The sequence below is a fragment of the Centrocercus urophasianus genome, unplaced genomic scaffold, assembly GCF_019232065.1.
Source record: "Centrocercus urophasianus isolate 14NV4802_14NV808 unplaced genomic scaffold, USGS_Curo_1.0 seq_16, whole genome shotgun sequence".
NCBI lineage: Eukaryota > Metazoa > Chordata > Aves > Galliformes > Phasianidae > Centrocercus > Centrocercus urophasianus.
In genome coordinates, this window is record NW_024884711.1 from 37,527,184 (window position 1) to 37,541,921 (window position 14,738).

Consider the following 14,738-nt stretch of genomic DNA (forward strand, 5'->3'; position numbering starts at 1 on the left):
TTGTGTCATCCCCTGTACTAAACTTGTAGCTTTGTAGCTCTGTTTTTTTCCCAAAGGGAGCAAGGAACTGATCAAATATGGCACAGACACTCTTTTCCTATCACAGAATCAAATATGTACAGATTTCTCATGTTTTCAACACAGAATCTGGCAGAAAACTTAGATCGCTGAAAATAACATACTAATGATACCAGTGAAAACAAATCTGGTAATGTCTAATCGTGTTTGGTATTATAAACAACTCTTTCAAAAAAAAAAAAAAAGGTTTATTTTTGCCTTTATTTCTCTTCTACGTAATCTCAACTAGAGACAGATTTATCTGTGCTTGTAGGGTTTTCAGACAAAGCTGGTAAAAAGCACAATGTGATTCTGCGGTAACTACTGTTGAGATAATACAAACTCTCTACAGACAAAACAGAATTGTGCTAGATTGGTTTTCTTTTCCTGAACTCTTGACTTTTTTTTTTTTTTTTTTCCTTCCATTTCAGTTTCCCAGGGAAACCGGGGAGCCACATTTGGTCTCTATAATTGACTTATGCTGTGGCACCCAGGGCAAATTCCAAAGCAGGGGGAGGGAGAAGTGTAGAAAATGGTGTTATTGACTGGCTGTGAATGTTCCACAGTAACGAATCTAGTCAGCAAAACATTGCAGTCCAATGTATTTGCATATCTTTTGCTCTGAATTGTGATGAAACAACACATCAATACGTTTTGTGAAAGTAACTTTTGACTAGTAGATACCAATATATTCTTTCAAAATTTTTACCAAGGTGAGAGCAAACTATCCCACTGGCTGATGTGATGTTTTCTGATGTAATATAGTAATTGAAACATGATAATAAATCAAAAACCAACTTAACTGATTGTAACACTTTTTGCCAGAATGATTCAGGCGTGTTAATTGAGAATACTGTGCATCAGACAAAGTCCTCAATCTTGACTTTCTGTCTCATATTCAGTTTTTCTGGTTGCTGCTAAGCAGACTTTATCTTTAAAATACTCTCAAAAATTACTAAATTCGACTTTTTAGATGTCTCTTATGGTCATTTATGGTTATATATTTTAGATATAGTCTGTGGTCACAGAATCATAGAATTATTCAGTACTGGTGGGATCTAAGGTTCTCAGAACAACGCCTTTCTTCCAAATGTTCATACCAGCCCTTTCTTCAATATTTCCAGGGACTGGCTTTTATATTTTGAAGCTGGCAACGCTCAGGACAAAAAGACAAAGACAGCAGACCAAGAGAAAGGAGGAAAGGGTGTTGAGAAATATCGATGACCACCATAGAGGGAGACATATTTCATCTTTCATGCTGAGTGCTGCGATCTAAATGCAGGTGGAATTCACAGTGTTTATCCACATCACTGACAGAGTTTGCCTTTGCCAGCTCTGAAAAAATATGAGCATACATTTGCGTTCTACATGAAATCAATGAACTCAGTAAAGAATACCTGCTGCTCATTGCAAAGGTGCTGATTGCTGAGGTCATTTTTGCTAAGGAACCCTCCCATAATTACTATAGGCAAAAGGAGACTGCTATTTAAACACTATTTTCCCATTTGTGTTTGACAAATCTTAGTAGTTTAAATACCAATAGGAATCTTTTGTCATGCCTTCTGTTAAAAATGAAGCATTAAGAAAGTTCAGTCATTTTCACAGGAGCATGGCATTCATAGAAAAAGGTTATAAGTTGGTTTCTCATTTCAATTTTCTCTCTTCTTCTATCCTTTTTTTTTTTTAAAAAAAAAAAAAAAAAAAAAAAAGTCTGACAATCATTTTGATGTTAAAAGCAAACTAGGAGGTCTTTTCAGTTATCTTGTATGAAATAAAGATGAACTGGACAAAAGAGCCCTAAATAGTAATTTCATGCTGTGATAAAAGGTGGTAAATTATCATCTATACCTCATGGAACAGATCTTAATAATTGCTAAGTGGAATAACAGAAAAAAAGTAAAGATGACAATATGTCTCCATGGATCTTTACAGTATATTAAGATTCATAAAACCTGACATCTAAGAACAATCAAGAATATTGATGTCCAATTGCCTTCCCTTCTTTAGCTTATGTAGTAAGTTGGAAAGTAGTAATATACATTAGAAAATACAGACCCTGTGTAGAGAATCAATCTGCTCCATTCCAGATTAAATTCAAGCAGCCAAAAACCAGTTAGAGGAACTGAATGAGTTATAGCATGGCTAATCCCCTCAAGAAGACATTCACAGGGGGAACTTAGGCTTTCCAGATCCATTTGCATAGGATACTATGCAGTATAAATGGATACTAAGCACCTGTGTTCTCCTGAGACATGGGTTTTCAGTGAGACTTAGATTTCTGACATGGAAATTGGATGCCCAAATTGCTGACATGTTTTTGAAAACCACATGAGGTCTCTTCAGCTTCTTCTTCCTGATGCTCTTAAGGAGGTGGCCCAAATTCATCTGTCATGCTTGCAAATGTTATTCACTGCTTATATGTGCCCAAGCTGACACATCCCCACAAGATGCTGGGTTTTCCTGAATCGTTTTGAAACAATAGCTATCTAGTTAGAAACCATACATGTCATTGTGGTTCTCAGAAAACTGTTTTTCAGTTGTTAAAAGCCTTAAAGCAACAATCTTCAGAATGTCTCTAAGTACCTTTGAGTTCAATTAGAACATCATGTTCCACAGTTGCAATTCTATCCCACATTTTATGATCTGGATTTACAATCGGCATACTGGGATTTCTGTGACCTTATAGATTTAGATTTCCAAATTCCAGCCCAAAGGACAATATGAGGTTCAAACTGTGGTTCCACCAGTTCACCACTTCTTTCAAAACGTGGGCTTAAGCGTACTGCTGCAAGTACTCCCCTCACAAGAGTGGTACAGTGTTTCTCCATTTCTTCTGATAAATTGGTGCTAAGGAACAGAAAATAGCTCAAGATATATTGTCTTAGAGATAGAAATTATGAAGTAAGATGTGACTGTACAACCTACTTCTTGCACCAAGTGGGGAAAAAAAAAACAGGCTTAAGGTCATCTCCCCATCCCTTGTTATATATTTTATATTAAACAGAAATTAGAAAAATGCATGCACCAGCACAGAAGCAGGGCTTCCCTTTTCAAGGTGAGCACTCCAGCCCTTCCTTGCTGCTGCGGTCTAACCTAAATCTGTCCTAGCTGTTTGGTAGCAGAGATCCAACAAGAATATGAGAGAATGCCCTATTCTCTCTGCAGGTTTAGGAACTCCCATGGTAGAACGACCCAACCTGAGGACACAATTGATCCCCCATGTTCCACCTGTTGCAAAAGCTGTAGGCATCTGAAGCACTCCTGAGCTGACATCTCCATCCCTGCTGTGCCCACCGGTTGCTTTGGTTTCCATTTCAGAGCAGCTGGTTCTTCACAGACATTGATCCTTTCATCCCAAATCATTGACTGCCTCTGGACCTTTCGGTTCTTGCTGTTTAAACAGTATTTCTGAACAATATAGCAACTGATATCTCTCAAAACCTGGATATAGGCAAAGCCCTGTTTTTGAGTTATGCATTGCAAAATATGAAAATGGAAAGCAGACATTCTGTTCCTGTCCCTACATATAAGAAGCAAGAAGTTGGGAAGTTCAGATTTTCATTCTATTCTCTGGAAAGTCAGACTGGACATTGTCCACTTCCAACACAAACAATGCATCTGATCCGAAAGATTAACATTTCTTCAGCGAATAAAAGCTTATGGACATCAATGACTGGATTTCTCTGTGGCCCAGTAAAAAAGTTGGGAAGATTTACAAAATGAAAGTATACTTAAGAAAAAAACGTTTGAGAATAACTTTCTTCTACACTTACCTGCCAAAATCTATATTCAGGATTCCACCCTTTCTCACTGTAATTAAGGATCCCACTAGCACAGAAGACTGTCAATTTACTTAATAGTTAGATATCAGTGACGCAGCATTTTTTAGAGAAACAGATACCTGTATGCAGAACCTGGCAAGGAAAGTACAATTCACTCGTTTTAAAATTAGAAGTTATCTGTAAGTTGCAACATAGCTGTTCCTGAAGAGAACTTATGTTCACACTCACATGAAAGAACCCTCAAATAACACTGATTCTGCCACTGTTAATCTAGTCCTCATGGACTTGATATAGGGCAAAGCATGTGGAGGTCTCCACTGACCCTCCCCTCTTCCTCTCCTCCAGAAGAAAGGGGAAGGGAAGGGAAGGGAAGGGAAGGGAAGGGAAGGGAAGGGAAGGGAACACACTGGGGCTTGCAAGCACAGCACCATCTCCTTTCATTCCTTATAGAAGCAGATCTGATGGGATTTTCTACTTTCTGTCTACTAAGGAGAGGAGAGAAATGGACCATGGAAATGAGAACTGGGGGAGACCAGTCCATTTCCCTGCAAGTACAAGATGGTTCCCTGTAGTGCATTCCTGAGTGCATTTTTCTGATCTAGATTTAAATGAATCAATTACCAACATGGCTTTCAACACTACCTTGGGAAAGCATTCTAGTCTAATAGACCTCATTGTTAATCATTCTCACCAGTTATTTGGGCTGTTTTTTATTTCCTGCAATTTCATTCAAGGTCCTCAGTCACACTGTCCTTAATTGTGCATTTGGTACCCACCTCTCCTTGGAGATTGTACCCTTCAGCTATTTGTAGGCACTTAAATCACTTTCACAGGCACTGCCTAGAAAAGGCTTTCACATTTAATTCTTGCACTCTTTCTGTCTAGGTCAGTCTTTTTTGCAGCCCTCTGAAGTTTTACCCCTGTTTTCTGATTCACCTCCACCTGGGCTCTTTTCTGGGCTGGAAAGGAGACTTACTGGAAGGACCTGCATAGGAGCATCTTGCAAAATGAATTAGGTGCAAGAGCTCTTTGACCAAGAGATCTGACTGAGCTTTTTAAAGCCATCCTGTGTCAAAAAGGAATTTTTCTTCTGGTCAAACTGGACCTGGGCTTTGTTCACAAAGCAGTGCCTAGTGGTACAAGGAAGCTGGGCATTCCCAGCTGTGAGAGAAGAGACATGGCCATTTTCATACAAAACCATGGGCCTAGATGCCTAGCTTCCAGTGGCAGAGTGGTCTGCCCCTACTCTCTGACTAAGGAACATGAGGAGCCCTGCAGACAACAGCCCTCAGCAGGATTACCCACCAGCAGCTCGCTCTGTACCTGCTCCTCCCACAGAAACAAACAGCATGCTCTCTTTCGCATAGCCCACAGTATTTTGACAGCAGAAAAAGGAATCCCTGCATAGCTCCAGCATTTCAAATTCTACATTCCGCTTACACTTCTAAATATCTTTTACTCCACTGCTGGCGACTGCTATATTCCTACTATTTGTTAGCCAGGTGTTTATTATTCAGACTTCTAGTACTGCAGTCTTTATGACTGGCAAATTCATATTGCTAGTAGCTGAACACATATCGTAAATTGTACCTGCTCTGTATTCCTACATATGACTTCTTGTCATATAGCTGCATGTCCATTTTTTGGAGTAGTGAGTGTTTTTTTTTTTTCCCTGCACAGACCTGGCAACAGCAGAGCTCCCTGTGATGGAAGTGCACAACCTGTGGTCAAAGCAGGCTGTGCAACGCACCCATGTCTCTTGAGCCTTAGCTTTCTTGATTTCACCATGTGTTGATAGCACTCTTCTTAAAACCTCAGGAGAGGGAGATGTAGAGCATCACCAAATTATGTGGCAGCTGGAAGTAGTCCAGACTGATGGACATAGGTGAAGACATCCTTCACTTCTAGTCATAGACTGACCCCTAAGCAAGAACAACTGAAGAAGGCAAATATTTCAGCTCCTTTTCAGAGCAGTGTGTGCATTTCCTGGTGTTTTCACAGAATCACTGACCCATTAAGGTTAGAAAAGACCACTAAAATTATACGGTCCAGCCACCAATCCATCACCTCATGCCCACTCAACCACGTCCCTCAGTGTTACATCTGTATGATTCTTTAAAACTTCCAGGGAGCACTATTTTGGAGGGCACAGGGAGAAGAGTTCCTTTGGCACTTTTGCAGAAGCTTTTTGCATGTGGCCCCTGTCTGCAGCCTGGTGGTGCTCAGGGGCTTGTCCTGGAGTGCTCATGCACCCCTGGCACGTCCCTAGGGGCAGTTTTCCTATGCCAATGCCTTTTCATATCTTGACTATCTCCTATTGCAAAATTGAAACCATTCTGTGGATATGGTAGAGCTGCTATGGAAGGAGATAGCAGAAAACAATGCAGAACTTGTCAAGACTATGTAGCATCAAAAAATTTTCTTCCCATAAACAAACCTGAAACGGAAACCTGAACTTATTCAGCTGTGAGTAGAAGGGATTAAAAAAAACTCCTCTGTGATCAGAGGTCTATTAAGCTGCCTCGAAAATTATTCCAAATACACTGTTTTGCAGATAACAGTAGACAATCCTTTTGACTGACTTGTTTAAAAAGGTAAAGAAAGAATACAAAATTATTGCTTATCAAAGAGAGAAGCTGCACCATTTAAAATAACATGAAATTGTACCCCATGAATTATTCACAAGAGCTGATGTTACACCATCATTATTTCTGGATTTCCTTTTCACTGCACAGTATTTTGTGTCAGTTGTCTCCAACCCAGTAAAAGAGGTGGAGGTTTTTTTTTAATTAATCACACCTGATTTTTCTGATTTTTTTTTTTCCAATTTAAAATGAATATATTCCAGGCAGTAAGTTGTCTTCACAGAGTCATGTTGAAACAGAAGATAGATTTCATTACCACTAGCTGGGTATAAAACATGCAGCGAAATTGATACGTGCACACTGACTGATGTTTCTCTCCGTGTTGTGCCAGCTGCTGGGAAGCCAAAGTGTGATCCCAGTTGCATGCTGGCATTAGCAGTTACAAACTCCATTCTGTTCAATGTGAATTAAGCCCACTGATTTTCACAGAAATAAGTTCTCCTACGTAGGGCAGGTGTGATTCAAGTTTTGTGTCACCAAGTGCTGATTGCAGGTAGCAGTCAACATCTCTTGCAATTACCTACTGATTTTGATTTTCCTTTCCCAACACATAAATATGCAGGGCTATGAATTCTGTATTATGGAAGGTCTTAATGATCAGAGCATACTAGAAGTGAGAGCAATTCTACTAAAGTCAGCTGAAACATCAATTAGACCAGCCAAAACTCTGCTTCTCATTTTATTGGTAGAGCTGTGTCTAGAAACAGATGGGTGCAGACAGTTTGCTTTTATGACCATGGCTGAGCTTGTAACTGTAGTCCATAACATGTCATCCAGTTCTCCATATCAAACTTATTTGCTGAGTAAATCTACATACTTTTCTTGCCTACTGTCTCTTCTGTCAGTATCTTTCTGAACCACTCTCAATCCCTACGTCCATAAGACTGATATTTTGGGAGATCATGTGGGAAAGACAGTATTGCTTGCTTTATTTGTGTATCAGCCCAGCTCAGGGCAATATGGCTATATTGACATAAATATCAAAAATATATATTATCAATTATTGTAGGAAAAAGAAAATGAAAGATTTTGATTTTCTCAGCAAGCTTGCGGATGACAGCAAGCTGAGTGATACGGCTGGCACACTCAAAGGATGGGAATGCCATTCAGAGAGACAGAGACAGGTTTGAGCAGTGAACCCAGGAGAACCTCGTCAGGTTCAACAAATCCAAGTGCAAAGTCTTGCACTATAGTCATGCAACCCTCACTATCACTGCAAGCTGGGGAATGTAAGGATCGAGCACAGCCCTGCTGAAAAAGACTTGGGGGTGCTGGTGGATCACTGGAACAGGAGCCAGCAGTGTGCCTTTGCAGTTCAGAAAGCCAACCTTATCCTGGGCTACATCAAAAGAAGCATGGCCAATGGAGATGATCCTGCCCCTCTGTGCTGCGAGACTTGGAGTACTGCATCCAGATGTGGACTCCTCAGTACAGAAGAGACATAGACCTCTTGGTGCATGTCCAGAGGAGGGTCACAGAAGTAATCCAAGGGATAGAACATTTCTGCATGAGGACAAGCTGAACTGGGGCTGTTCATCCTGGTGGACATGATTGCAGCCTTTCAGTAAATAAAGGGAGGCCATAAGGAAGGGGACAGATTCTTTAGCCTGCTAAAGGTGGAGATAGGACAAGGGGAAATTATTTCAAATTAAAAGAGAGTAGATTTCGTTTGGATATAAGGTAAAAGTTTTTTTACAGTGAGAGATGTGAGACACTGGCACAGACTGCCTCATTCATAGATACATTAGAGGTCAGGCTGGATGGGGCTCTGAGCAACCTGGTCGATCTGCTGGTGTCCTTGTTCATTGAGTTGGACTAGGTGACCTTTAAGAGTCCTTTCCAACTCAAACAATGCTATGGTTCTATGAAAAAAAAAAAAATTAAAATTAAAATTAAAATTAAAAGGCATTGATTTTACCTTGCTGATCCTTTCATGATTTGGGAAGTTTTGATTCATGAATGAATGTATGTAAGAGAAATCTTACCACAAGCAGCTGTCTGCAATGTATAAAACTGTGCTGCTGCTGGATGGCTACAGGTTTTCAGAGTTCACAATGAGAAAGTGGCATTATTGAGGTGCAACTCGGACTACCTAAAATAGGCCAGATGAATCACCTCCCAGGAAAGTTTCTCTCCACTGACTGTAAAGAGAGTTTACTGCAATTAGCTCAGGTACGGATATCTAAAGTCTAGTTAGTCCAGATAGCTGAAATGAATCCCACCGCTGGTGGCCTGTGATAAAAGCAAGTTGCTTTTCAGCTGCTTAGCTGTGGTGTGAAGGCCTGGAGTATCATTGACACAAAAAGATGTGTATGAGTGGGGTTGAGTTCCCCCCTTGGCTGTGAGAAGGGACACAGCCTGCCTGACCTTGAGAGCACCAGGAGGATTCGTTACCTCACCAGGTCATCAGATGGGATCTGTCATCAGAGTGAGTAGCGTTTATGACTGTATTTTTGTTCTATATTGCAACTAATTAATTGGTGCCATTTTGGAAAAGGTGGCAAATTCTCTTCCTGCTCTCCTTGTGAACACAGTGGTAGCCAGTCCCCAGCCTACACACTGACACAGCTCCCCAATTTTCCTTCCCCTGCTCCATTTCCTCTTCAAATTGAAAGCTATTAAGAGTCTTTAGGCAAATAATAGAAACCTAATGCCAGTGTGTGTTATAAATGTCTTCTCAAACATTACTTTCACACAAGGCAGTGAGGGAAGGAAATGCTTCATGTACTCCAACAATCAATGGGTCAGGAGTTAAGGTCACAATAATGTAGCCCGTTTCTCCTTGTTTGTCAAATCACCTGAACACAGTGAGATTCCTGAGTCTTTAGTCTCAGGCTGGCTTCCATCAGCAAGAACGTGGATCTTGGTGAGAATCATCCTGCTCTGGGATTATATCCTGTTGCATTCTCCAAAGCACAGAGGATGGCATATGGCTGATAGTGCCAGGTTAGAGCTAGGATTTTATCACACCCAATGCTTTCCTCAGCATAGCTTAAAGATGAGCTCTATGCAGGTCTAACACCTTAGACGTTAAATTAATCAATGTTTAGGAGGTAACTTGATACTTGCAAACAGAAATCACTTTTTGTAATGTGAATTATTCTGCAGGAAAAATAAATTAGGAAGTAATAAACTATGAACATGAGAAAAAACTTTGAAGGTTAGAGAGCTCTGGAACAGGCTGCTTAGAGGTTGTAAAGTTCCTTCTGGAGATATTCAAAACCCACACCTACCTTTGCAACCTGCTGTAGGGAACTGCTTTCGCAGTGGGTTGGATGAGGTGATCTCCAGAAATCTCTTCCAATCCCTACAATCTCATGATTCTGTGCAGTATTAATACAAAGATTTGGTAATTACTTTTTTTCTTTTTAGATAGACAAAGATTTGAAAGATCTCTTTAATTCTGAATCACTGAAGTACACATGAAGACTTGAGAGCTGGAAAAACTGCCTAAAATGCCAATGCGATCAGTCAGTGTTAAAATTTTCCACCATCAACTGAGAATCATATGTCTCATTCTCAGAGACAAATTCCCCCTACATTCGTTGAGAGCAATATCATGCATTTCACAGGGGTAAACTTCCAAATCTATGCACATACAAAATAAGGCATGTGAGAGAACAACCTATTAACATACATGCCCCAAAACATATCATGAAGCTGTCAGGCTGTTGGTTACATTTCTCACAATGCAGAGTGCTCTCACATGTAGTGTTGAGCAGTGGTATATTGGTCACAGATCACTTTCTCCATTTGGATCCCCCGTGAGGTGTAAATATTTCAGAGCTGATGCATAAGTCATGTACACCTGTGTTTCTGAGTGCCTTCATAGTGATACATAACTCGTGGGTATTTCTGAAAATGGAAGAACATGGGTTATATTTTCTGTCATTGCAAATGAAAAATACATGGAGACTTTTAATGTTTAACACTCAGACCAGTTCTGCAGATTCTTGGAAACTGTTGACTCCAGCCCTGGGCAACATCAACATCAAAGTGATGTGGAAACACATACACCTTGCCAGGCCGTGTCTGCACATGACTACCTGCTGGGCCCTGTGTCACTGAAAGCCAACATATGGAGCTAATTCATTCAAGAGCTAACATTCTGAGCAGACTTTGCTATTACTGTATGGATATTCATTAGGATAACAAACAGAGGTATTCATATTATTCATATTCTCATTCATCAATAAGTGTTGGGTGCCTTCATATGACTTTTTCACTTGTGAGCAAATCCAAACCTCACAGAAAACACTGAACATTGATCCTCATGCACTCATGATAGAAAAAAAAAGATTGTTTATGGAAAAAATGTGTTTGAAATATTAAAATTCAACATACAAATCACTGGACTGATCGGGGGATAGGGAATGAGTAAAGTACACCCACTGAAGAGCAGGATGGCTTCTGTAGATGGTTCATTCTTGTTTGCAGAGCCTGGTACAGTCAGTGCAAGGTGAAAGGGGAGAAGGAAGGGCACATTTCAGAAGGTGAAAGGATCAGAAAGTCAGGATAAAGGAAGGAAGCATCATTTCTCACTGCTCTGAGTAGTATCAATGGAGATCTTCAGGTTCAGGAAGGCAGAGGTAGGGTTTGTGGGTTTCTGCACTAGGGAACTGCTTCTTGCTGTTTTGCTTCTACTGTACAGTAGAAAATAAGACCCTGAACATTTCTAAATAAATAAGTAACAAACCTGAGTCTTTTCACCAATGAAAGTAGTATAATGCCTCATGAAATGCTTGGGATTAGCCCATGAAAAGGACACAGTTAACTAGATGGGCATCAATCTGATCTAAACCTATTACTTTTCTCATGAAGGCAGTGCCCCTAAAGCACCAAATTCTGATGTACAGAGTATAAATATGTTTCTTTGTATAAATAGAACAATTTATCCACTTCAACCTCGTATCTAGCAATACAACCAGGATAAACACTAACACTTTTTATTTTAATTTCACTATTGCATTCTCTCATGGAGGCAAACATCTTACAGCTTCAACTTTCGTGGGTATTTTTCGTGGTTTTCCATTTGAATGCTGCCAAGTACATTGTTATGGCCAAACTATAATGTAATGAGAGATGAAATTGCAGGCACAGATGTACACTGTTGCACTAGCACCAAAAATGACTTCTGTCTGAGACTGCCATGACCAGAAGATCAGACATGTTTAACTGAACTTTCAATCTACTTATACCTTCCCCATACGTATCACATATGCTACAATGCCATGATAATACCAAACTTTTTGGACTACTGATGGAGCTATCATACTGGTATAAATGTAAGATAATTCTGGCATCATTTCCTGGTATATACATTACTAGCAACACCATCCTTTTACATTTATAATATTCTTTCCTTCTCTGCTCTGCTGTTTTCTTAGATCCAGCCTATGGATCTTATGAGAGAACATGGCCCCAACCCTGAAAAATCTCTGCAGTTTTTTGTTTCCTTTCCGATGCTCAACAGAATAATAGAAAATAAGAAAAACAGATTGCTGACCTTATAAAATAACTCCTAAAGCTTTTTCACAGCTAAAATCAGATCACAGGAATAAGAACAAAGTGGATGTGTACATGGATTTTGTATTTATTCTCAAGCAAAATTTGTGAAAACTAGAAGCATTTGGCCTATGGTGAGATTTTTTTCTAGTCACCCTATGGCAAAAACTTTGAAGGATTCATTCATGCCTAAAGGCAGGCTTTGTTTCCACTGTGTCACCCTGTGGATATCTATGCTGGGGAGGGCACAGAACATCCTGGATGTTCTCCCCTTCCTGGAGCAGCAGCCAGAGGTTAAGCAATCACCAAGGGTTTCTCAGTGCCATTACTGACACTGGATGTTGTGTTGAGGGACATGGTTTAGTAGGAGCTATTGGGAATAGGTGAACGGTTGGACTGGGTGATCTTTTAGGTCTTTTCCAACCTTGGTGATTCTATGATTCTATGATTACATGGGCACAACCAAGCTTGGCTTGCTCTGCTGTACATGTGCATGCTTAAACACAGTATGCATGTATAGTTGTCAGATACATTCTGTTTCTCTTAAACTGCTTTGTCATGCCTGGAGGAAACACCTATATGCCAGAAAAAAATCCTTTTTTTTTTTCCTCCAGGATTGCTTAACAATGCTCTCTTTTTCAGAGAGGTGCATTCTGAAATGTACTTTTCAACACATAATTTCAGTTCGATCTCAGTTCATTCTTAGCTCTTCCTCCAAATTGTCTGCAGGGTTGAACGAACGACTTTTTCAGTGAAACTCATGTCCTGCTGAACTCTGAACATTTTGCGACAATGCAGATTCAATCCTAACAAGTGCTTTACTGCACCAAGACAGGCAATCCTTCCTTTCACCATTAACTGAAAAGACAGTAGATGGAGCCAGTCTCAGGAAGGGATGCTCCATCTGCCACAGCAGAAAAGGTACTGATGTAGCTGCTCTCAGAAAAACAAGGAGACTGTACTGAGAATCAGGTCTGTTTGTTCTCTGACATTTTTAAAGAGCAGCTCCAGAAGTGTTACTTGCATTTTATTTAGCACTTCTAGTGCAATAGCAATGAAAACTAACATTACAGGGAGTGTGTGTTCCCACCTGAAAATGTCTTCAACAGCTCATAAAAACCAAGCCATTTTTATCAGCACTGCAGGAGATCTTTATTACCTCTCTACTGCATGTGCACTGCTAGGATGTAGTTATTGATTTAACAAGTAAACTTCGTGACACGCTTTTATCTTGGAATTAGCAGCAAGACTGAAATAGAGTCATTATTGTACTAGTAACACTGAAATGTGAGATTCCTGAATATTCCAAAGCCATATCTGCACTTCAACAAGCATCCCATTTAGACTGTCTCTACAGCCAAATCAAAACGTCGGCTGTGAGAACTTTAATAGTTATGATATCATGCTCACCTCCAGGCAATTTCACAACCTTTTTGTTTTTCTTTCTACAGGTTTGGACATCAGGCAAGCTCAGGTTATTGTGCTGTCATCGGGTACCAAATGCATAAATGGGGAATACATTAATGACCAAGGGCTTGCAGTCAACGACTGCCATGCAGAAATTGTGGCAAGAAGGGCATTTATTCACTTCCTCTACTCACAGCTGGAGCTACACTTAAGGTAAATAATTCTGCTGACTCTTTTTGAATGTTACATTGCCTTCAGTGGAATACATCCATCTGCCAAGCATTTGAAATATTTTTTTTCTTCATGTTCTTGTTTCTGAGTCTTTGGCTGATGAAGGACCAATATACTGTACAGTACAAAATGAGTATTAGACAGTCTGAAGTGTTGGATCATGAGCTCCCTTACTTTACCTGGCTTCCTTTCAGTAGCAATTAGACATGACTCATAAAGTTGTGTTTTATGAAGCCTAATGATTTTGTACGTACAGGCTTATTAACATCACACACTGGCCAGACACTAGAAGGAGGTCATTCTGCTCTCTTTAGACTTTTTCCTATCTTATTTGCTGTGCTGAAATATCTCAAGGAAGTGATTTACTGATAGTTAATGCCTTCATTGACTCACCAGAGAACCAAAGAGTGTTCAGTACAGTAAACTTCTTGACAAAGTACAAAATGCTCTCATCCATTCCTTCTTTATGAAGTTTAGAAATGTTACAGTATCTAGAGTTACTATGGAGGAATTACTGTTTCTGTTTTCAGTCAGACTTTCCTTGTTACCATTTAAATGAGTCAAACACTGTCTGAAGATCCTTACAAGTAGGATAACACCAGAGTCTCTTCTGGGACTTCACTTATCATTTCTATTCATCTGGAGAAACAGGATGGCTCACCCATCAGAACCTATGGGAGGTCATCAGGAAGGTGGAGTTGGGATTTTTACTGACATTCAAAGTGGGAAAATGACAGACAACTGGCCAGCACTTAAATAAAAGAAGTGCAGTATATAAGGAGAAATTGTCCACGCAGGAACAAACAAGCAGTGGAAGAAGGCACCCAGCAGAGTTGTTTAGTTTCCCTCCCATTCTGGAGGTTTTCAAAATCCAATGGAATAAAGTCTTGTCATCCGGTTTACAAAGACTCAAAGTGACTCTGATTTGAATAGGAGGCTGGTCTAGAGACTTGAGAACCCTTCCAGGATTATCATTTAATCCTATGAAATCCAAGCAGAAGTCAAGCTGAGGTGATGTTTACTTATATGGAAGAGAGAGAGGGAAGCAAGGAAAGAAAACAAAAAGCCATTATCTATAAACTATACTTCTTCCCTCCAATATTGCTTGCAT

General features: G+C 40.0%; 1 protein-coding gene across 1 annotated transcript in view; it reads left to right on the forward strand.

Moving 5' to 3' along the window:
• The window catches only part of ADARB2 (adenosine deaminase RNA specific B2 (inactive)), a 290,107-nt gene that overhangs the window by 239,123 nt on the left and 36,246 nt on the right, over positions 1-14,738 (forward strand). Inside the window, exon 5 of the mRNA XM_042817322.1 lies at positions 13,441-13,609. Coding sequence (XP_042673256.1) covers positions 13,441-13,609 — 169 coding nt within the window. The remainder of the gene's footprint in view (positions 1-13,440; positions 13,610-14,738) is intronic.